The sequence below is a fragment of the Littorina saxatilis genome, linkage group LG4, assembly GCF_037325665.1.
Source record: "Littorina saxatilis isolate snail1 linkage group LG4, US_GU_Lsax_2.0, whole genome shotgun sequence".
Lineage (NCBI taxonomy): Eukaryota > Metazoa > Mollusca > Gastropoda > Littorinimorpha > Littorinidae > Littorina > Littorina saxatilis.
The window spans coordinates 47,282,992-47,306,865 of record NC_090248.1 but is presented as its reverse complement, the minus strand read 5'-3'; the positions used below and the strand labels follow the sequence as shown (position 1 = coordinate 47,306,865).

Here is a 23,874-nt window from a genome sequence, read left to right as displayed (position 1 = left end):
TTTGTTCACACTCTGACACAAGACAGACAAAAACACACACGAGCGCGCACGCACACGGACATAAACAAACACATACTCACACACACACAGATAAGTTTCCAAGATTTCCTTTAATTCTGTCTTTGCACACAAACCCTAAGAACTGAAATGTGGGTTTCAAGTTAGGGATGAAACTCCAAAAGACCTCTGAAAAATAGTTTTTCTCATCTCTGCCCAAAATATCAACCATTATAATGAAAAGTAACACATCTACCCCCCCCCCCCCCCGAAAAAATCGTATGAAGTCTATATATAAACAAAATATAGGAGCTTACATAAAAACACTATCACTCAAAACTATCAATCACAGGAGAAAACAATTAAAACAAACAAAAACCGACGACCCTCTCCACCCTCTGTCAAATCAATTTAAAACCTGAAGCTGATAAACAAAAACCAGGCCAACAACAACAAAACTATCACATCAGCATTCATTTTCAAATAAATGATAAGTTGGACATGCAGTAACTGATGCAAAAAATTGTTGAAAATTGCTGAAAGCGTAAAAGATAATTACAATAACAAAGTCTTTGTTTCTGGTTTTCTTCATTCATTCACTTGTTGATGTAAACCTTTCGAACATGACCTTTTATTAACCGAATATTACAATATCAAAAAGAGAAAATCTGCTAAAGCCATATAGCTATAAATATTGGCTGAACTTTCAATATGTATGCATGTAAATTAGTTGCATACTACATGCATTATATAACCTTCTTTGTGCAGAACTCACATGTCTTTATGCTCTATGTACAAAATTGCATTTTTTTCTCCTCAAAATTTTCAATCTGCAGTAAAACAACAATTTCTCATGTTTAAAAGACAAGCGAAACTTTTGCCTAGCCCTATAGAGTATCTTCTGCAACCATAACAGTAATTTAAAAAAAAAAGAAATTAATAAAGTAAGCAAAAACATATAAACATTCATGTTTTAGGAGTACTTCTTGGACACTGAACAAAATACAAAATTTGAGAAAAAGCAGAAATTAAAGAAGTGAAAAGAAGAACGAAAATGAAAATTGGTTCTTCTCCCATGAAACAAACAATCAGAACACAATCATTGTCAATAAGAAGTGTAATATAGTTTTTCCTGTTATATTTTGTTTAATTAATCCTTTAAATCTAATTTGCCAAAAAATTTTTCATATGTCATGTTATCAGAGAGATAAAGAATGAAAAGTAAACTTATTTGAGCACTAACTTTCATATACAATGCATTGACAAAGCTGTTTAATTCAGCTTTACTGGGCTAGGTTTAAACACAAAATATACTTTTTTAAAATGTTACAAAAGTAATCATAATTTCAAGACTGTATAATGGTTTTTATGTCAAAACACAAATGACATGAAAAAATAGTAATACTGTTTGTTGTTGTCTTTCTGCAAACAATCTTGTTAAAAGATTTTTTTTTATAATAGTACTGTAAATCAGCTGTTGTTTTTTGTGCTGTGACATCAAATTTGTAAACATCTTCAAAATAGATATATTATTCCAAACTACTTTTATGTGAGCATAAGTCTTTGAGGGAAAGATAACTTGTTTTAAGACTAAACCATCTGCAGGGTTCCTGCAGGGCAGAGCTGACACAATTCAATGAGTTTTCAAGGACATTTCCAGGACCAAATAAATGCTTTTCAAGGACATGATTTTCCCCAAATTAATGCAAAGCACCGAGCTTACCTTCAGTTTTTCAAGTCTGCAAACTATTAGTCATTCCGTAGTTGTTTCCCTTGCCAACTTCCGGGAAGGGAAGCAACTACGGGTAACTAGTAATAGTTTAGTTCGTCTGCTTTCGTTTTCACTCGATCTTTTATTCTCCCAAAATGTGTGTACTGTATTTGACGAAACAAGAAGGGCAAAGCCCATACGACTCACATGCTTTACACATTTTTCCTACCAAAATACATGTGACCTTGACCCAAGGTCAAGGTCATGCAACACAAAGCTGTTAATTCAAGACATAGGAAGTACAATGGTGCTTATTGGCTCTTTCTACCATGAGATATGGTCACTTTTAGTGGTTCACTACCTTATTTTGGTCACATTTCATAAGGGTCAAAGTGACCTTGACCATATGTGACCAAATGTGTCTCATGATGAAAGCATAACATGTGCCCCACATAATTTTTAAGTTTGAAACAGTTATCTTCCATAGTTCAGGGTCAAGGTCACTTCAAAATATATATACAATCCAACTTTGAAGAGCTCCTGTGACCTTGACCTTGAAGCAAGGTAAACCAAACTGGTATCAAAAGATGGGGCTTACTTTGCCCTATATATCATATATAGGTGAGGTATTCAATCTCAAAAACTTCAGAGAAAATGGGAAAAATGTGAAAAATAGCTGTTTTTTAGGCAACATTTATGGCCCCTGCGACCTTGACCTTGAAGCAAGGTCAAGATGCTATGTATGGTTTTTGGGGCCTTGTCATCATACACCATCTTGCCAAATTTGGTACTGATAGACTGAATAGTGTCCAAGAAATATCCAACGTTAAAGTTTTCCAGACGGACGGACGGACGTCCGGACGACTCGGGTGAGTACATAGACTCACTTTTGCTTCGCATGTGAGTCAAAAAAAGGGTGTTGCATTTTTTTTTAAATAAGACAAGCTGCTGACGAAATGTATAGGCAACAATTTGGAAAAATCAAGTACTTTTCAATGACTATTTCACAAAACTCTATTTTCAAGCACTTTTCAAGGCCTGGAAAAGGTTTTCCAATTTTCAAGGAGTTTTCCAGGGTTCAAGGACTCTGTACGAACCCTGCATCTTTGTTTGTTTGTTTGTTTGTTTATTTGTTGCTTAACGTCCAGCCGACTACGTAGAGCCATATCAGGACGAGGAAGGGGGGGATGAAGGGGGGTGATGGGATAGAGCCACTTGTCAATTGTTTCTTGTTCACAAAAGCACTAATCAAAAATTTGCTCCAGGGGCTTGCAACGTAGTACAATGTATTTTGTTTGTTTGTTTGTTTATTTGTTGCTTAACGTCCAGCCGACTACGCAGAGCCATATCAGGACGAGGAAGGGGGGGATGAAGGGGGCCACTTGTCAAGCGATTCCTGTTTACAAATGCACTAACCCATTACTTGTGTCCCAGCAGGCTTTAGTAAAACTAAATTAATACCTACTGGAAGATTACCAGTTTCCAGTATGTTAAAATAGGCTTAACCTATCTACTGCTGGACTTACATCAGAACACTAACAGATTAAACTATACATGAATCGCGAGACAAGCGGCAAGAGAAGAGATTTTTGGAAAAAATACAGGTGAATGAGCAAGAAGGCAGAAAAAAGAAAAGAATTCATGAAGAAAAAGAGAGCATGACAGGAAAGAGGAACCAAAAATCTACCTAACAGCAAACTAGAAAGCTCCTGCGGTTCCAAAAACAGGAGGGGCCTTTAATTTCATAACCGCAGTGCCCCACTGCGGGAAACCCTGCATCTGAGCTACCTACATGTACTGAAGCAATCAAAAAGAAAATCACAAAGGAAGACTCCCAGAACACACAGCAAGGAAAATATAGACGATCGATGTTCAGAAATAACTGGATTGTATGGGTTTACTCTTGCATTCATTCAGGCAATCTTCCCCACGTGACATTATAGGCCAGTCACCAGCGAGGGATGTGTCTGAAACACGTTGACAAGGAGTACGTGTGAAAAGTTTGCCTCAATAAAAGCAAGAGAATTCACTCTTTCATGACCCATACAAACCTGACAGAGTTAATTCCGAAGTTCGTCTATTGATCATCGAACAAACAAAATGGAATCTACACATTCAACCTCTAAAACAAACTAGGCCATCATCTTAAACAAAACAAAAACATTACACACAAAAAAAGGTGAGAAAAACAAACAAACAAAACCTCTAACTGATTGAACTTCTCCAAGCTGAACATTTATTCTGGTTAAACAATTAAATAAAAAACAAACATACACTGTAGCAAAGCAAACCAAAAAGGCACACACAATAATTAATACATGTTTCACAAAATGAAGCCTGAGAATGAACTGTATGAATACAATGATGGTCTATACAAAAGAGACGACTAGTAGCTGACTTGATGGCCTTTTATCAGACTAGAATAAAACAAACTTCATAACCGTAATGGGGGCTGCATGTTGTTGTTTAATTTTCTTTAGCTTTCAATGTCCACGGTCATGTTGGTATAATCTGATGCCTCTGATAGAAAAGTAAAAACAAAGTGGCAAAAAGCCATAAAGCCTGCACAGACTAGCAACATTACAAATGAATGATTAAACATGAGATCATTTTGTCACTGAGATTCTATTGATCTAGCTTCTCAAGTACACATAAATGAGCAATACTGTGTACTGTATATTGAAAAAACAATATCTGCAAACATAACAACAAGCAGATTAATTCTTTACTACATGTATCAAATTTTAATCTCCACACTTCACCTCTTCGAAAACAAAAACTGACTTCTAGGAATCACCTGCCGAAAATATATCAGTGATATTCATACCGACAAGATAGGGGAGAAAAAAAGCCAGATATGCTTAAAAATGTAAGTTCACATTATTAGCTTAATCTAGCACAGCTGCATCTGTACGTAGAACTGAAATCCATTATACGTTATTTGAATTTTTGACACACAGATCAAGACAGTCAGTGTTCCTCCGAGACCGCGCCAGCAGTCAAGGTGAACAATGATTAGTGATCGAGGTCTGTGTCAAATGTCGTAATTTAGTCAAAAATACAAAAAAACATTTATGTATCGATCGCTTTAAGTTAGAATTCCCTTTATTTGTTATTGATTGAAAGCACACAAACATGCTCTCTTTTCTAGTCTTGGCTAGCCGCCTAAATATGAGTATTTGTCTGACTCTGATGTCACATGGCTCAAAGAATGAAATTCCAATGTTCAATCGATACATTATGTTATTTGTATTTTTGACCAAAATATGACATTTTACACAGATCAAGACAGCAGTCGAGTTGAACAATGACTTTTGAGATCTTTGTAAAATGTCATATTTTGGTCAAAAATACAAATAACATTTATGTATCGATCGATTTTTTTAGTTAGATTCCTTTAATTTCTCAAGATTGAACGCAAACAACCATGCACTCTATTTTAGTCTTAGCTAACCGCCTAAATATGAATTTTTTTCTTTTTTTTCTTTATTTGGTGTTTAACGTCGTTTTCAACCGTTCAAGGTTATATCGCGACGGAGGGAAGGGGGGTGATGGGATAGAGCCACTTGTCAATTGTTTCTTGTTCACAAAAGCACTAATCAAAAATTTGCTCCAGGGGCTTGCAACGTAGTACAATGTATTACCTTCCTGGGAGAATGCAAGTTTCCAGTACAAAGGACTTAACATTTCTTACATACTGCTTGACTAAAAATCTTTACAAACATTGACTATATTCTATACAAGAAACACTTAAGGGTAAAGGGTGAAACAGAATCCGTTAGTCGCCTCTTACGACATGCTGGGGAGCATCGAGTAAATTCTTCCCCCTAACCCGCGGGGGGGGGGGGGGGGGGGGGGGGGTGTCGATTGATGTTTTTAGTTAGATTCCTTTAATTTTTCAAGATTGATCGCAAACAACCATGCACTCAATTTTAGTCTTAGCTAACCGCCTAAATATGAATTTTTGTCTGACTCTGGCGTCATATGACTCAAAGAAGGAAAATCACATGTTCAATCGTAACATTAAGTTTTGTCTCGACATGTATTTCTCTCTCTCTCTCGACTGTATACAGAGATAAGAACAGCCTCGCTTTCACCTAGATCTTGCCTAAAAACAATGTGCAGACCTCATGTTCAGACTCGGCGTAATGATTCCGAAAGGATTACTTTTTAGCGGTCAAGTTCAGTCGTCCGCATACTCGAAAGTGAAAAAAAGAACGTTTTGCTACAGTATCGGAGGATGAACTGTCGAAGAAGAAAAAGAATCTCGTGCCAACCACTAAGCAGAAGACCATCCGAGTTGTCCAGAAGAAGTTCTGAAACACGTCACGTTCCAAATCAAAAGACTTCTTCTTCTTCTTCTTGGCGTTCGCAGAGGTTACACAATCAGTCCAGCACTGGTGATAAATGTTGTCGTTTTCTCCAACTCCTGTCGACTGCCGTATAGTTTGATCAAAAGACAACATTCTATTCTCTTACGTAACTATTCTTGGTTTACGGTACCATTCGGCGGCTTTGCTACGAGTATGCCATAGTCTTGGTTGGCCGAGACCTTGAGGTGGAATGTGAGTGATTAGGTTTGTTGATTTTGCTCGGAGAAGTGGTCCGTGTTCAAGCAAGTTTCTTTCTTCTTTGAAAACAAAAACCCTAAGACCAGTGAATGTCGAGATATATATGTTAATTGGATCTGTGATCCAAACATGGCTTTTGGTCAATCGAGATGGCAGTTTATTCCACGAGCCCGTATTATTGTAACAATCTAACAACATACCACTGTTTATATTTACCTTTTTGGTCCCACAAAGCCTTCAACAACAACAACAAGATTTTAAACATTCTTCATTCAGATCAATTTTTCTTTGGCTTGACTCAAAAATGTGGTCATAAACAAAGACTCCTCTATGCACAACATTTCTAGTGTTGAAATGTTGTTCTGTCTTTCACCTGCTTGCCTGAACACTAGACAACAGTACAAGCAGTATGTCAGGTCCCTCAAATGAGAGGACACCTCCCAATAAAGAACATGTTGATTAGCCACCCATTTACTGTCCTGATAGACATCACAATACAACCATATGAAGTTTTAACTTGTGCTATTCACTCGTTCTGCAAAAATGCAACTCTGTTTACAATGTATAAGTCCTCTGCTGCGCTTTGACACCTTTTGTTTGTTTGTTTATTTGTTGCTTAACGTCCAGCCGACTACGCAGAGCCATATCAGGACGAGGAAGGGGGGGATGAAGGGGGCCACTTGTCAAGCGATTCCTGTTTACAAATGCACTAACCCATTACTTGTGTCCCAGCAGGCTTTAGTAAAACTAAATTAATACCTACTGGAAGATTACCAGTTTCCAGTATGTTAAAATAGGCTTAACCTATCTACTGCTGGACTTACATCAGAACACTAACAGATTAAACTATACATGAATCGCGAGACAAGCGGCAAGAGAAGAGATTTTTGGAAAAAATACAGGTGAATGAGCAAGAAGGCAGAAAAAAGAAAAGAATTCATGAAGAAAAAGAGAGCATGACAGGAAAGAGGAACCAAAAATCTACCTAACAGCAAACTAGAAAGCTCCTGCGGTTCCAAAAACAGGAGGGGCTTTTAATTTCATAACCGCAGTGCCCCACTGCGGGACTTTGACACCTTGAAATGGAAGCTAATACAGTGGAACGCCCCTTTTAAGACCTCAAAAAATCTGAGAAAATCAGGTCTTAAAAAGGAGGGAGTCTTTACATAGGCTATGAACAGAAAGTCTAAGAAAACAGGGTCTTAAAAAGGGAGGAGTCTTAAATTGGGGGGTCTTAAAAGGGGGGTTCCACTGTACATGCATCACTCCGAAGACAAAGTCCTAGGAACAAAGGAAGGTGAGCGCTCTAAGTATAAATAACAACAGTAGGTATGAGTTATCTCCAGGCTCCTGAGAAAATCATAAAGAAGCACTGAAATAAACAAACAAATTTCCTTCTCAAACATCGTCACATTGGAGACAGTTATGATAATTGAACTCATTCTGGGCGACTTCCACGGTGAATTTTAGCACAATCACATAATGCAGCCACAGCCTTTTACTGAACATAACTAAAATAACTCAATGGGGAATAATGCACTGTAGGCAGGCGACTTTAATGCCGATGGTAATACATATCACTCAGTAGTTGAAAATGATTTTTCAGGATCAAATTGTCATCAAATTAAAGGTTCTGGGATATATGGAATTGATCACAACAACAAAAAGAGAACACAAAGCTACGCAACAAAAGGAATCACATTAGTATCTTTGATATCAGTTATCCACTCATTTTGACTTTCTGCGTCCAGACGCCTCAGTTAAAGGCCGACATATAGTCCTATTTAATTAGTTTAATTACTTCCAGGGCTTTTCCCATCGTTGCGGGGATGTATAAATTAAGCTTCCTGCAAAGTTTTAGGTTTGAAGTCCTTACCAATTACGAGAAATAATTAATTCTTTATTGCTCTGTTTAGCAACAGTTCTCCAGGACTTGGGCTATTTTTAGACCGTCAACACAGACGGTACAGCTTCGTCAATCCCCGCGTGAAGGAAATCGCTCACCTTCCACGTGCAAAACGTAGTGATATTGACATGCCAGATTAGCGCGGTAGCGTATTGTGCTAAGCAAAAAAGCGCGCTTTTCTGTATTCTTGTTAACTTCGCAATTTCCGGAAAACATCCACTTTCACTTTGAGACTGTTTTGTTTACATTCGACACTATCAACACCACTTTGCAATACTGAAATAATTTTTTCTGTGTTCGAAAGCTACAGCCAATCGTTATTATATCCCCTTAGGTACAGTTTTATAACATTATTGGCACATGTAAACAATATGAATTAATTAATGAATGCTACGTATCTGAAAGCCTTTAAGGTGACTGAGGTAACAGCATTACTGTCTAAAATAATATTATGCTATATGCATGGATACCTGCAAGCATACACATATAGCTTCAGATTTCCACAAGCAGCAGAGTTTTTTTAATTTCATCTTTTTTTTAATGCAATATGAGGAGGATATCTTGCTTGTTGAAAAAACAGAATATCAAGCTGTTTTGGTATAGTTTTTTTCTCTTCAAATAATGCTGAGCCCTGAAATCCAGAACCAATCTCAACAACTGCGCCAAAAGATAATAACGTAACCGTTCAAATTTCTGTTCAACCATCTCACTAAATGAAAGCTTACATGAAAATATGTTTGCCTCCTTTATACATAGAACTATACTATGTAATAGCTATTAACAATAAGCTGAGAAATATTTCATCATCATGGGTGCAACCTGGAAAATTCCAAAAACCGGCAAAAGTTGGGGTCCAGCTTTTTTAGTATTTAAAATGCAAAAAAAACCCCTCTCCTGGAACAAAAACATCGGCAGCCGATGAAACCAAAAACCAGCTGCCGGCGTGTAGCCGGCAGAGTTGCAACCATGCATCATGAAACAAATTCACAAATCAAACCAAAAACAACAACAAAATAATATATATATAAATATATATATATATATAAAAGCTCCACATCTCAGTCCGAAACATAGCTCTCTAAATTCATTTGTCTTCTTAATTCATGTGTTTTCACTATATATAATTATTGTAACAAGCGCAGAAACATCATAGTAAAAATACGTGTCCTTCAGCCATTTGCAGATTTAAATCCTTTCCAAAGATTCATCCTCTAAATAATATCATATGATTATATTATCTATATGCAGTTACACAACATTAATTCGCTGATTTTCCTTACCCCAATCATTAATACTTCAACCAGCATTCCTTCTGCTTTACACTTTGTTTAGTTAAACATCAACAGGGAATATACATGTTGTAATACACTGATATTCATTCAATAAGTGTAAATAGAAAATAATACAGTAAATAATCAGCAACAAAAAAGAAGAAACTATCAAAGTTTTTTTTGGTCAGGAGGTTAAAAAAAAGAAAAGGATGCCATAAATCTATCAGCATTTAAACACACAAAAGTTAACACTGTGCACTAGTCTCTTTGAAAGTGCATCCATAAACAGTGAGATTCCTTTTGTCTTTTCAAAACAGTTTCAATCAAAAGAACTCACTGCTTGAACCTTGAAAATACTGAAGTTTATTTACATGACATAATGCAACATCTTCTTTTGCATGTGCAAAATCCTCACACTCTCACGACCAGACCTGTTTACCCTAAACCCGAGGCAAGAGTACTTTTCCAAAAAGTTGAGTGTATTTTTCAAAAAGATGGTGTACTTTGCAAGCAAAGCCACATGGGCTAGGGAAAATGTACGCGTGGGTGCAAACGTGTTTGTGTAAGAATAGTATGTCTTGTGAACACCTTCAGAATTTAACTCCTTCCAATACAACAGGGATAAAACAATTTTATTTACCTGTCAGTTGATAGCATTATAACCAGTGTTTTCCAAACAGATTGATAATGAAAAGATGAAGTTCGTGAAATAACATCTGCGGTTGACAGTGGCAAGTTCATTTTTACAATCATCTCAGAAAACATTGCTTCAGCACGGACTACAGCCTTTTCTTCTGGCAGGATTTGCTTTGCGGGAATGAACTTCATAATTCCTTGGCAGCTTTCAGCGGATTTCTTTGCAGCAACCTTGTCTGGGTGAGTTTTGGAAATGCCGCAGTGTCGTTCGATGTCATATTTCCCAGCATGGGCAACGGAGAAATCTGATTTACAATACTTGCAGTGTGCATGACTTTTTCCCATAGTAGACTCCACAATTCCTGGCTCTTTCTTATATTTCTCCAAGAAAATCTGCTGCTTCTGCTGTTTAGACTTGGTACAGTCATCCGAAACTGACACATTTTACCGCTTCTTTTTGCCACGATTGTCCAGACGATCGCACGTGCCAACAACTGAACAAGGTTTCCACAGCTGAAGACTCGCTGTCATGGTTATCTCCCTTCGACCGAAACCGGTATCAGTTGTACCATCCCGTAATCAGCACACCAACACCGGAAAACGTATTCTAGACTTTTTCTTATGCGTAGTTTGTGCGTGTGTCGCGTATTTGCGTACTGATAATAATTTGGCGTACAAAATACGCCCAAATCGTACTGGTAAACAGGTCTGCACGACACTTTCTGGCAAAGCCTCTGTTCACTTATGAGTATCCTATAGTTACACACTGATAGAAAAATAATCTCAAGAATTCAACATTACATCATCAAGCGGCTCATTCATGATTTTATGCTGTAACAGTTGTGAACTGCACAATGACTAAAACTATCAAATGTGCACCACACATGCACCACTCATTTGTAATTCCATTGCAGCTTAATTAATACTCTGTTCAAAACCACTTTGCAGCCTTCTTCTCGTTAGTCAGCCACTTTAACGATCTTGAAGTTAATGCCATACTTTTGAGATGTTTGTGACCAGTTGAACCAGCTATGGCGATGCGGTCTGACTGAAAAGCTGCAGGGCTGTTGACCGGGTTGGAGAAAGCTTTACACACAAACACACACAACTCCTATCTTCACACATATCTAGCCTAGTGTAATATGGCACTTGGCATAAACAGACGTCTTTCTATGGACAGTTTGATCTGACTCCTAATTTCATCACAGGCAAGCCACGGGCACCTTCCGTCACCAAAACGAAATCCCCAACAAAAGGCACGCTCTCACCATAGTCACTTCAATTCCTTTCTAGTTATACACGTCTCCAAGTGATGCTTACAGTAGCCGAATCTTCTCGGTGGCTTTGATTCCCTCGTTGGCCAGTCGGGCAAGGATTGGCTGGTAGATGTCCAAGGTCAAGGGTACAACTACACCCTTCCTCTGAATCTCACCTGCAACAAGAAATCAGTTATGAACAAGACTATGCACAACACTTAAAAACAAGTAGACAACAATTATTGACAACAATGATGATCACTGTGTTGTTTTGTTTTTCTAATTAAATTCTGTCAGAAATCTTGTATCGGAAGTCTGCATATTTTTCAGTACAGGGATCTCTAGTGTTCCAAACCTGAGTGCCCAAACCCCACCACACTGAAAAGGCATCTTCCCCTCCCATCCACTACTAACCCATTTATAACTGCCAATAAAGTTTATTGTGTCATATTGCATTGCATTGCAATGTAGTGTATTATTTTACTGTATCATTTTCTGTTGAATAATATCCTATCATATCGTACCATATCATATTAATTGTCTCATATCATCGTATATTGTAATGTATGATATTGTATCATATTGAATTGTATCATGTATTCTTAATCACATTGCATTATATCAATGGTATATTTATTGTATGATATTGTATCATATTGAATTGCATCATGCATTGTATATCACAATGCATCCTATCCGAATCTGCAGCCAATACTGACCGTCCAGAACCATCTTGGTAGCAATGCCGGTGGGCAGTCCCACAGTCTTGGCCATGGCAGAGTATCCCTTGACCTCGCCGTAGCTGACCATGTCGATGCATCGCTGCTCTTTCTGACCGTCAGCCCACAGGACTTCCACGTCATGGTGCATGAGGATCATGTCTCGTTCCTCAGGGCCTGTCAATAACAACAATATTGTTCCAGGAAAACCTGTACGAACCTATGAAGGACTTACAGAAGACTGTCCATTTCATCTTGAAAGCAGCGGGCTGAGATGCACGAAGCAAAAGTGGGTCCCACCCAACTGAGTAGTATGCAGCTGCAGCGTCCGATTCATTGAAATTCAGATGTGTTGCTATTTCAACCAATCAAAACTGGCAGCTGGTTCACATCCAGCTGGCTGGGACCCAATCTTGCTATTTCAACCAATCAAAACCGGCAGCTGGTTCACATCCAGCTGGCTGGGACCCAATCTTGCTATTTCAACCAATCAAAACCGGCAGCTGGTTCACATCCAGCTGGCTGGGACCCAATCTTGCTATTTCAACCAATCAAAACCGGCAGCTGGTTCACATCCAGCTGGCTGGGACCCAATCTTGCTATTTCAACCAATCAAAACCGGCAGCTGGTTCACATCCAGCTGGCTGGGACCCAATCTTGCTATTTCAACCAATCAAAACTGGCAGCTGGTTCACATCCAGCTGGCTGGGACCCAATCTTGCTATTTCAACCAATCAAAACTGGCAGCTGGTTCACATCCAGCTGGCTGGGACCCAATCTTGCTATTTCAACCAATCAAAACTGGCAGCTGGTTCACATCCAGCTGGCTGGGACCCAATCTTGCTATTTCAACCAATCAAAACTGGCAGCTGGTTCACATCCAGCTGGCTGGGACCCAATCTTGCTTTGTGCACCTCAGCCCCTGATCTTCAAGTTAAAGGCATTCAAGAACGAGAAGAAAAAAGAATGATTTTCAGGACTGTACATGGCCCTTAAGAATCTTTGATTATCTTGTGTGTGCTGAAGAAAGTAACTGAGAAATTAGAAGGAGAATTAACATTACAAGCATGACAAACTTTCGTGTTAATTATGAGAATGACTTCTTGCATCCATTGACAAAAAGGAAGGTTAAGAGAAACTGAGACAGATGAAGGATAAACTGTGGATTAAAGGAGCAGCATTTGTCCTACATCCTCTCATAGGATCGTAACCTTGTATAGTGGTCAGAGGGCCCTGCGTATATATGTCTCAGTGCTATGCACTGGGGGGGGAGGGGAATTTCCGGGTAGACGGTCACCCAAACTGGACAGATCGATGGGGTAGAGGCAAGACTTGGAGCGATCCACTGGTACTCTAGTTTAACCAAAATTGTCACTTAAAAATGGATCAACACGGAAATATTACTTGTATTATTGACCAAACCATGAAATTTGACACGGATCTCAACAGTCACTGTTCACCTTGACTGCTAGCGCAGAGAACAATGGCTGTCTCGTTCTGTTATATGGAGGGTCTTAAAATGGGGGTACTACTGTACTCACCATAGGCCAGTCTCTTGGCCAGGTAGTTGGACAAGGTGTCGATGGGTGTTCCTTTCTTGTCAATCAGGTCATCACTCAAAAGGCCAAGGCTGAAAAGGATATCATGAAAAGTTAGTGCTTGCTGAATGAGGTATAATATGACCCATGCATACAAAAAAGACCAGAAACAGAAACATGCACTAAGGCATGCATCCCCCCACCCCCCACACCCACACACCCACACACACACAAACACAATCAACCAGAAACAACCACCAAACACACACACACCAGCGTAAAGAACATGAAACCCTCATTGTCAATTATCAATCAATTTTTATGTAAACGGACTCCAATTTCCAAACATGTTTTAAGGGTCTGAAACAATTTCAAACTTGAAGTAACATGCAAGCAGAGATGCTGAAGACACCCACAAGCAGCCAGACAGAAAAAAACCAAAGGTAAAATGTTGTCACTTTTCTTCCACCACATGCCTCTTTGCAACAACATGCTCTTAGGGCTTATTATTTGGCTTGCACATTTCTAAGGTAACTATTGTCACTCACTTTACAATGGTATCCAGCTGCTGCTTGTCACCACGGACCTTTTCTGAAATAAGATCCATGATGCTTTCTGCCAGCGTGTTCTGGGACTTGCCAAATGCCTGGCACAAGAATCCTTTCTACAAAAACAACACAGACACAATCATATACCTAACTCTCAATTGCCTTAAAAACATATCGCTTTTCCATGTTTGTGAGCAGATGGGAACGACTACGTAACAAGAAAAGTTGAAATTATTTTAATATAGTGTAACTGATTTATACTATATTAAAATAACCTCCGTGGATTACATGAAAACAATTAAGAAAAACATTCTCTGCAGAAAATGCTCCATGCAACATGTTTTACTAATCCCTCTCTTTACCTAAGTAGTGACAAAGACATGTAGAATTTAATGCACTAATGAACTGCTGAGCATCTTCATCACGCTTCTATGCTTGCCAATGTGTGCACATTCCAGCAAATTCTTTACATTTTTCATCAGCAGGGAATAGAAGAAGATAGGAAAGAAGAAGAGAAGCTGCGAGGACAACGACAAGGATGAGAGTAAGTCTGTAAGAGGATAAAGGAGAAGAAAGACGAGGTGAATGGAAAGGAAAAATGAAGAGGACAAAGAATGGGAAAAGCTATGAGGAAGAGGAAGAGGAGGAGGAGGAAAACGAGGAAAAAGACACAATTAGAAAGAAAGAAAAAGATGAAAACCAAAGCCTCACCCATGTGATGTCTGGGCCGCTAGGGTGAAGGTTGGCGTGTGGTGCATTGTCCAGGAACCCCAGAGCCATCAAGGCTTTCACTGCATTGGTGAACCCCTATGTGACAGGCAAGGTACATGTGTTGTGACAATCAAACATAATTCTCTGCACACCTGAACCCCCATGTGACACGCAGGGAACACATATTGTGACAATCAACCATAGTTCTCTGCATCAAGGCTTTCATTGCATTGGTGAACCCCTGTGTGACAGGCATAGTACACGTGTTGTGACAATCAAACATAATTATCTGCACATCTGAACCCCTATGTGACACGCATGCCATGGTACACGTATTGTGAGAATCAAAATAATTCTCTACACATCAGAAATCATCTCCTGTCAATCAAGTATAACATGAAGCAATCCTTCAAACTAACTTGTGCATAGTATCTTTCTAACTATAAGGTGATGAAAACTGAGACAAATTTACTATTGTAGTAGTCTTGAGTGAAATCATTTATTTGACACTCTGTCAGTGACATAGTTTGTCACTGGAAACTAACAGGCATGTCCTATGCATTGTAAACATGTAAGCAAGACAGTCAGCTGTTTCAACTGAAAACCCATAATTGCCATTAGTTTTAAATTCAATCAGTTTTAACCAATATTTCACAAATCAAAATTTCCTTCTGTGTTTCAACTGAAAACCCATAATTGCAATTAGTTTTAAATTCAATCAGTTTTAACCAATATTTCACAAATCAAAATTTTCTTCTAAATCAGAATCATCTTATTCCAAAGCTAGGCTTCACAGAACTAAAAACAAAACCTATTGACTACAAAAACATTAATATTAGCACCCTCTAATTTCGCACCTTGTATCTGAGGGTACCTCTGAGTACAGTCGAGGCAGATTTGATTTTGTAGGCTGCCGCGTATTGTGTAGAGTCACGGTTGGGGAACCCTTCCAGGTTAAATCCAGGCAGAAAGTCCAGCTCTTCTGTAGCATCCATCAAACCCCCATTGCCAGGGATCTCCACTGCCTGAAGAGTAAATCATAAACAGCTTTACTCATTTTCATTACTCACTTTATGTCCCATTGCTTGGAAATTCGGGTTGCTTCCTCACAATGGAAAGCTGGCAGCCACAGTCATGCTACCCAGGTTTGTTTAGGTGCAATTAGCCACCTGCACTTGTGGCAGAATGACCAAGGTCTTGTCCATGCCACAGAGGTGACACACGGGATGGACATGGATACCGTCTCCAGGTCTGCACATAAAGTTGACCCGTGTCCGTCCTGGCCCAGATTCAAACCCATGACCCGCCCAGTGCTCTACCAACTGAGCTACCTGGGACCCTAGGATCACAAGTCCAGTGTTCTACCAACTGAGCTACCGGACCCCCTAATAGATAAATAAATAGATTTGCTCCAGTCTGTCCACTTCATTGTTATATACATGTAGTGTTACCTGCAATGAAAGGACATCCTTGGGAACAGCCACAAGTGTCCTTACATTGTAGGTGGCCTGCAATGACAGTACAGATAACAGACGAAGGGATGACAGAAAGTGTCCTTTCTTGTGAAGTGTCCTTTCACCCAAGGAGCCTCACTTCACAGGTGCCACTGAAGGTAGTGAAATGAATAGCTTTTACGCTGATATACCCCATATTTTACACATCTTATTTTATGCCTACATGTGCGGCCTGAAGTTTAAGTATTGTTTATCATCTCAGCTCCTGATTGTTGGACCAGAAATGGTATTCAATAACACATGCTTTATGCATGGCAAAACTATTTTCAACCAAAAAAATATGCACCTTAACTATCTAACAAATAAACAGTCAAGTGTACCCTGTAACTGTCCAGAAGAAATTTGCAAGGTGTTAAAAAAAACACCAATGGAAATGTCAAAGTGTGCCATGTTGGACATCTATATATAGCACACAAACACTCACCTCTCCATCCCGAAGGTAGCGAGCAGACGCCAGAGTATTCATCAACACTCCTTTGGGGAACCAGCTGAAACAGACATATGAACAAATTTTAATTGAACCAAATGGAAAGCTGAGAGTTCAAATCCCAATCGCGTCTTTAGGTTCAGGGTTGAGATTTTTCCCACATCCCAAGTCAACTGATGTGCAGACCTGCTTTTGCCTTATTCCTCTACATGTGATACACACGTATGCATGAATGTACACACACATGCTCCCATGTATGTACGTACGCGTGCACGCACACACTCACACTTGCCCGTGCGCACGCACACACAGGCAGAAGACATGATGTGACAGCACTACATACCTGAACTTGTATCGCAGAGGGGAGTCGGAGTTTTCTGGGGCAGGCAGGCCACCGCACCATGACACATAGGATGTGATCTGAACACACACATACAAAAACAATTGACGATGTTCGGAAATAAAAGTCAATTATTGGGGGTTGTGGAAGAATTGCTTTTCCTGCCTTTTGCTTGGAAACACTGCATGAGGTAAGCAATACGTGGCATTATGGGCCAATCACTAGCGAGGAATGTGTTAGCGATTTGTGCCAGTGAAATCATGAGAACGTCACTGACATCCCAGTGAGAATTAGCTCTGATCTATGCTCCCCGCACTGTCCACTCAATACAATGCTCTTTTCATTCGCACATCAGAGCCGACTATTGGCATTGCCAATGTGATCGCGTCCCTCAGAGTGGAGACACACCGCTCTCTAGTGATTGGCCTTCAATGTCGTATGGAAAGGAAAAACAGCTCTTCTACAACCCGACAGTTATTTCCGGACTTTGTCGCTCATAACCATTTTTTTTAACATATTATAGACCTGCTTTAAATAGCTTTATAACTTGACGAAAAGTTACTCTCAGCATACCATTGTAAAGATGCCTGTTGTAGATCAACTTTTTTTCTCCAAAACATTTCATCGAGTCTGCATTTGTGATGGAAATCATTTGAACAAGTTGCTGAACCAAATCATCCTTTTTGTCTTCAGAAGTTGCTTTAACTTTGCACACACAAGCAGATTTTGAATCAAAGAATCAATATTATTGCGATTCTTCTCCTCCATGACATGACCCCCCCCCACCCCCCCAAAACTCTTACCCCCTCGTCACGCCCACCCAATCCCCCTCTCCCACCCCATCCCCCTTTTCTGTAACCCCTTTTCAGACTCAGAGCCTAGCTGTGTCATCTGTACAAGATCTCACCTTTCCGCCCAGCTGTCTGACTTCGTCAAAGCACTGCATGGCCAGCATGTGGTCAATGCCTGGGTCCACCCCCACCTCGTTCATGATGGTGATGCCCTTCTCCACAGCACTGAAATACCACCACAGACAATGAGCACTTTTAGCTGCTTCAGTTATAAGACTTTAATAGTTCTTGAAAGAAAAGAAATTTAACTCTGGAAGAGTAGGTAGAACTGCTTAATTCCAGTTCATAAAGTTAATGTGATAACAAGGAACAGGTAAATGTCCAAGTTCTGCAACAATGCTTTCATTTTCACATGGTTTCATGAACATTTGCCCTCATAAGAATCACACTTCTCTCAAAAATATGACAACAGAAAAACACATACAACCGAAACAAATAGAATGCTAACATTCCAAATGAAATTATTGGAACGTTTAATTTGTTGAATTGTTTTGTCCTGAATTAGACGTTCCAATCGTTTAACCCTTCTTGTTGTTTGATTCTTACTGGACAAAAAACTTACCTGTCATGCAGATTTTCCATGCCAGGTGACACGTAGCTAGCGGTGACCATGTTGGCACCATGTTTGATGCACATCTTTGCCACGTCCACGTGCATAACATACGGCAGCAAACTGAAATCAAACAAGTCCATGGCTACAATAGTCTGCTGTGAGCAACACATTCAGTTACAGTAACTGCTAACCAGATGTAGAAAAGTACAACACTTGATGCTAAAAGTAATAATATTTATCATAATGTATTTCTGTCATTTGCGTTTTGTGTGAGTTTTGCCAATCGCTTTATGTTTGTTTATGTCTTACTTCTTCTAACTTTAACTTTGAGATGCACATGTTGAACAGACACCTGTCAATGTCTGCAGTCTGTGTCTATCATGTTTTTTCCACTCCATCCCACATATAAAACACTGCAAATGTACAAATTGACTGTGCACCCACTGCTTAGCGGTTTGAGTTAATTTGCCTCACGATTTGTCGGGTGTATTACATCTTCATAGCCAGTGACAAAGGCCTGCATACGGCCTCAAGTCTTGTGACAAGTCAGCAAAATATTTCAGCTCTACAATCGTGAAAAGCCTACTCCACCGATACATTGCTTTAGAATCCCTCTTAGCCAAAACCGTAACCATACAAACTTGTCCAAATCTGAACAACACAGAAGAGTCTTCTAAAGCCACTGCTAGCATACCTGACAACGACGTCGTAATCAGGAATGAGCTGATCGAGCTCGTCTGGATTGCGCTGAATGTCCATCAGCATGACATCCACGTTGTCCTTGGCAACATTCACTGTGTCCAGCTCATCTCTCAGCTGCGACACTGCAAAGCAATAACACTCACTGTCAGGAGGTGAAACTTCTTCTTCCGCACTCATGGGCTTGCAAGTCCCACATACACTTGTGATTTTGTATGAGAAGGTTTTTACATGTGTGACAGTCATTCAGGCAGCCATACTCCATTCTCGTGGGATGCATGCTTGGTAAGTTTTGTGTTTCTATATTACCCACTATAACATGGATCACAGGATCTTTTCCATGTCTGTACTTGGTCTTGTGCTTGCATGTAAACACAAAGGGGGATAAGACACTAATAGGTTTGCACATAAGTTGACGTGAGAAAAATCTCTACCCTTAACCCACCAAAAACGGCAAGGATTCAAACCCACAACCTTCTGCATGGGAAGCGGATGTCTTAACCACTACGCTATTATGCATTTCAAAGGGTAAAGCTTGGCTGAGAGGAGGAAAGGTGGTGGTGGTGACTGCAGCGGATGGGGGAGGAGGAAAGGTGGTGGTGGTGACTGCAGCGGATGGGGGAGGAGAAAAGGTGGTGGTGGTGACTGCAGCGGATGGGGGAGGAGGAACAGCCCATCAGGCTGGAGACCGTGACATTGTAATAAAAGCCTCAAAACATGCTATCCACCTCAGATTTTCTTATTTTGTTACAAAATGATACAAAATCATCAAATTTGATGCAATCTGAGGGTCTCAAGGGTGATCTTTAATGGTGGATATAACAAATTTGGGAAACAATTTTAACTGAAGTCTTTAAATTCCGGAAATGTCAAGATAACACAATCACTGACTACCCATCAAATACACTATAAAAAGCAGGGAGAAGAACATACCAATGGTGACGTGTGTCAATGGGTCTCGTGACAGATACTCAATGGCCGGACCCGCCACATAGCCTGCGCCCAACACCAGAACCTTCTTGTTAGCTCGCCCCATGGCTGCCTTGTGTGCCGACCTGCTCACACAGGTAAACAGTTGATTTGTAATTAGTTTTTGTGCGGAATTGTACCCTCAAACCCTAAGCGCTCTGTTAATTGTAAGAACTTCATGAAGGAAGTATATTTTCATCAGCAGTCCTCATTTCTGTACTAAAATGCTACAATAAAAAAAAGAACATTTTGACTAAGATTGAAACTAACAAAGGGCTGTCTAAGTTTCAAAGCAAACATATGGTGTGCAAGTCTACATATACATGTATAACTCTTCTATACACACTTAGTAAATGTGAAACATTAAAAACGAATAATATATATTTTTTTTAAAGCAACACTAAAGCTGTTCAAACTATGAACTATTCAGTGGGGAAAAAGACTGTCAAAAAGCATTTAGAAAAAGAGAAAACACTTATAACATACAGACACGCACTCACATTGGAAAAATAACAACAGAAAGTGGTGTTTACAAAAATATATATAGTAAATGGTTTTGAATTAGAGAATTGGTAAATTGAATTGTATGTCTAGTTATCAGACAAGCCATTTAGTTTCAACTTATCCACTGTTGTCTTTTCTGAACACCTATCAATAATCAAACTCAAGCTCTGACCTTTGAATTAAGAAGGAAACAACTATGCAAGATTAAACAAGATACAAGATACAAGATACAAGATATTTATTCACCAATTTTGCAAAAGGATTTCATCTTGGCACGGCACGGTAAAAATAAAATAAAAACCAACCAGACACATGTGCAGACACACATACACATACATGTAGTTTAGTATGTTCTGACACGTGTGTTGTCACTGTTGTTTTGTTTAAAAGCCGTAAAAGTTGCTTCTGTAACTAAAAATAACGACATCAATGAAAAGACAGGGTTAAGGTGGGTGTGGGGTGTGGATGTAGGTGTCTCACTAAAACAACAGGTATACTACGGTGTAAATCGAACAGAAATGTACATACTATTAAATTAGCAATCGAAATAAAAGAAAGGGGGCTCATATATATGTGTTAAAGATACAAAGGCCAAATATTCCACTTTCATTTGGTGTACAAGTTGAATTTAGTGACAACAGGGACATACACAGCGTTCATAAGCACCCCAATAATCACTTTTGTTAAAAATGTGAATGCCATATGAAAACCCCTCATGACATATATAGTGTACTGCAATTAATATTTGTGTGTTCCCATATACTCTTAACAAATATACATCTTTTCATCGATGAACACAAACTTCCAACATCAATGCAATCCTTAAAACAGTTTGACATCAATGCAATCCTCAAAACAGCTATTTCTCTAGCTCTCACTCACACATGTGAGTACATTTCAGAATTCTCCAGTTTCAATCATTTTCTTCAAATGAGCAGACTCGTTGCTCAAAATTCACAGACTAAAAGTTGAAGACAAATTCCATAATGCCCAGCTGGCTTCATGAATGCCAAACAATTTCATTAAAAACATATTTACAAATTCAATTTACAGAATAAAAATGTCAGCCAAAATATTAAAAACAATCAACCACTACAAATGTTGCAAAATCCACATTAAGAAAGTTTTTCAATTCAACAACAAACTCAAAAACAAAGAGAACAAGAAGAGCAAACGCTCGATCGAGTCACTTTCGCAGTTCTGAATATTATATGAGGCATCAGATGGACAGGAAGAAATTGCTATTCACAACACAATGAGTCACGTTCACATAAAATTTGAGCCCGGTCACTTTTATAGTTTCCGAGAAAAGCCCAACGTTAAGTTGTGTGTTGCCGAACAGAAAAGGCTAGTTATCTCCCTTGTTTTTCTGATAACGTTCGTAAAAGGCTACAGATGTAAATACTTTGATGTAAAGAATAATCCTACAAAGTTTCAATCACATCCTATGAACTTTGTCAAAGATATAAAATGTCTAATTTTTCCTTTGACGCTGACCTGTGACCTTGAAAAAGGTCAAAGGTCAACGAAACCATCGTTAAAGTGTAGAGGTCATTGGAGGTCACGACTAAACAAAATATGAGCCCGATCGCTTTGATAGTTTCCGAGAAAAGTCCAACGTTAAGGTGGTGTCTACGGACGGCCGGCCGGACGGCCGGCCGGACAGACTAACACTGACCGATTACATAGAGTCACTTTTTCTCAAGTGACTCAAAAATGAAGAAACAGACAATAAAAGAATTCACTTGTACATAACTTCAACGCATATATAAATAACGGTTTTCGCTACAAACATTTTGAATAGATAAATTGACACACACATAGTTGGTTTTACTTGCAGGGTTACCACATCAGACAAAGAATGAAACACAAAAAGGCAAAAGAAGAAGTGCTGTTATCATTACAACTTACCTGTTTTAAGATCTGATAAACAAAGGGAAGTTGTGCTCTAAATGCATACTCTAAATGTGAGTTATGCTCACAGTATTACCGTATTTTCCGGGTCATAAGGCGCGACTTTTTTCCTCGAGTTTGACCCCTGCGCCTTGTATAACGAAGCGCCTAATCCGTGTATGAAATACGAACAAAACAAAAATTGGGAAAAAATCATGGGGAACAAAACGTGACAAGAACTCACCTCCATCTCGAATACCGGTAGTCCTTTTTTTAAATTCCGTGAGCACTTGTTTACACAACTCACACTGATCGTCACATTTCTCGGCAGTTTGATTTCATGACACACCCTCACACAGTCACACAGCAACCATGCCGAAGACGAAGCGACTTGCTTACGATGCAGAATACAAGTTGAAAGCGATCGAACTTGCTGAGGGAAAAGGACAAAGGACTTTGCCTAGGTTGAGGTGACTGAAATTTCTAGCAACAGGTGCTAGGATCCCGGACGAGCCCCCAACTTTTTCAATTTTGGTGCGCCCTATCGGCCCCCTGCGCATAATGGGTGACTGGTTTACAATTTTTGTTTAAAAGAAGGGGGTGCGCCTTATGCGCTGTAGTGCCTTGTAACCCGAAAAATACGGTACACAATATGCTGTCTGCATTTAGAGCGCTTACTTCCCTTTTAAAAAGCGCTCTGCCTCATTTCTTTCAGATTTTTTAACTTGTTTTAAACACAAATTCCAGTACATGTACCTTAGGCAAACGGAAACCATTTTAAAGGGCCTAAAATGCAGCCACAGTCCTCTTTTTCTCACCATTGAGACTATGTCTGCATTCTAAGGCCAAATAAAAATATATAAAATAATAATAATAATAATGGTGATTTCTATACCGCTTTCGAACACACAAAGCGCTTTACAAAAGCAATAACAACATCATTTCCAGAATGACGCCATTGACGGAATAGAACACAATCATAAACACTTTACAACAAAACCAAAACCAAAACATAAATGTTACAAAAATATGTTGGTTTAGGGTAACCCGACCAAACCCTATTTTTTCCCGCCGACCCAAAAACTTTTTTTTTTCATTTCTCAAAAAACACAAAAACTTTTGGCACATTTTGCGAACCATACCGAGACTAAGGGAAGTAACCTCCATTAAAATCGGCTAAATTTACGAGAGAAAAAAGAAAGAAAAAGGAAAAAAGGCCGACCTACCGACCGATCTTTTTTGGTCATGTTATCCTAAACC

General features: G+C 39.2%; 1 protein-coding gene across 3 annotated transcripts in view; it reads right to left on the bottom strand.

Moving 5' to 3' along the window:
- Positions 1-91: 91 nt before the first annotated feature.
- Positions 92-23,874, bottom strand: part of LOC138964916 (alpha-aminoadipic semialdehyde synthase, mitochondrial-like) — a 63,143-nt gene continuing 39,360 nt past the window's right edge. For 2 of the 3 annotated variants that reach the window (XR_011455245.1, XR_011455246.1), the window contains exons 12-24: positions 20,182-20,303; positions 19,244-19,373; positions 18,559-18,669; positions 18,053-18,161; positions 17,149-17,225; positions 16,803-16,866; positions 15,722-15,889; positions 14,865-14,960; positions 14,154-14,269; positions 13,609-13,697; positions 12,068-12,244; positions 7,356-11,524; positions 92-6,869 (exon numbers count right to left, since the gene is read on the bottom strand). Coding sequence is in view for 1 of the 3 variants with exons in the window: in XM_070336988.1 (XP_070193089.1) it covers positions 11,409-11,524; positions 12,068-12,244; positions 13,609-13,697; positions 14,154-14,269; positions 14,865-14,960; positions 15,722-15,889; positions 16,803-16,866; positions 17,149-17,225; positions 18,053-18,161; positions 18,559-18,669; positions 19,244-19,373; positions 20,182-20,303 (1,375 nt within the window). In the remaining 2 variants the exon portion in view is untranslated. Of the gene's footprint in view, positions 11,525-12,067; positions 12,245-13,608; positions 13,698-14,153; positions 14,270-14,864; positions 14,961-15,721; positions 15,890-16,802; positions 16,867-17,148; positions 17,226-18,052; positions 18,162-18,558; positions 18,670-19,243; positions 19,374-20,181; positions 20,304-23,874 lie in introns of all 3 variants that reach the window. The other variant, XM_070336988.1, reaches the window with a different exon arrangement.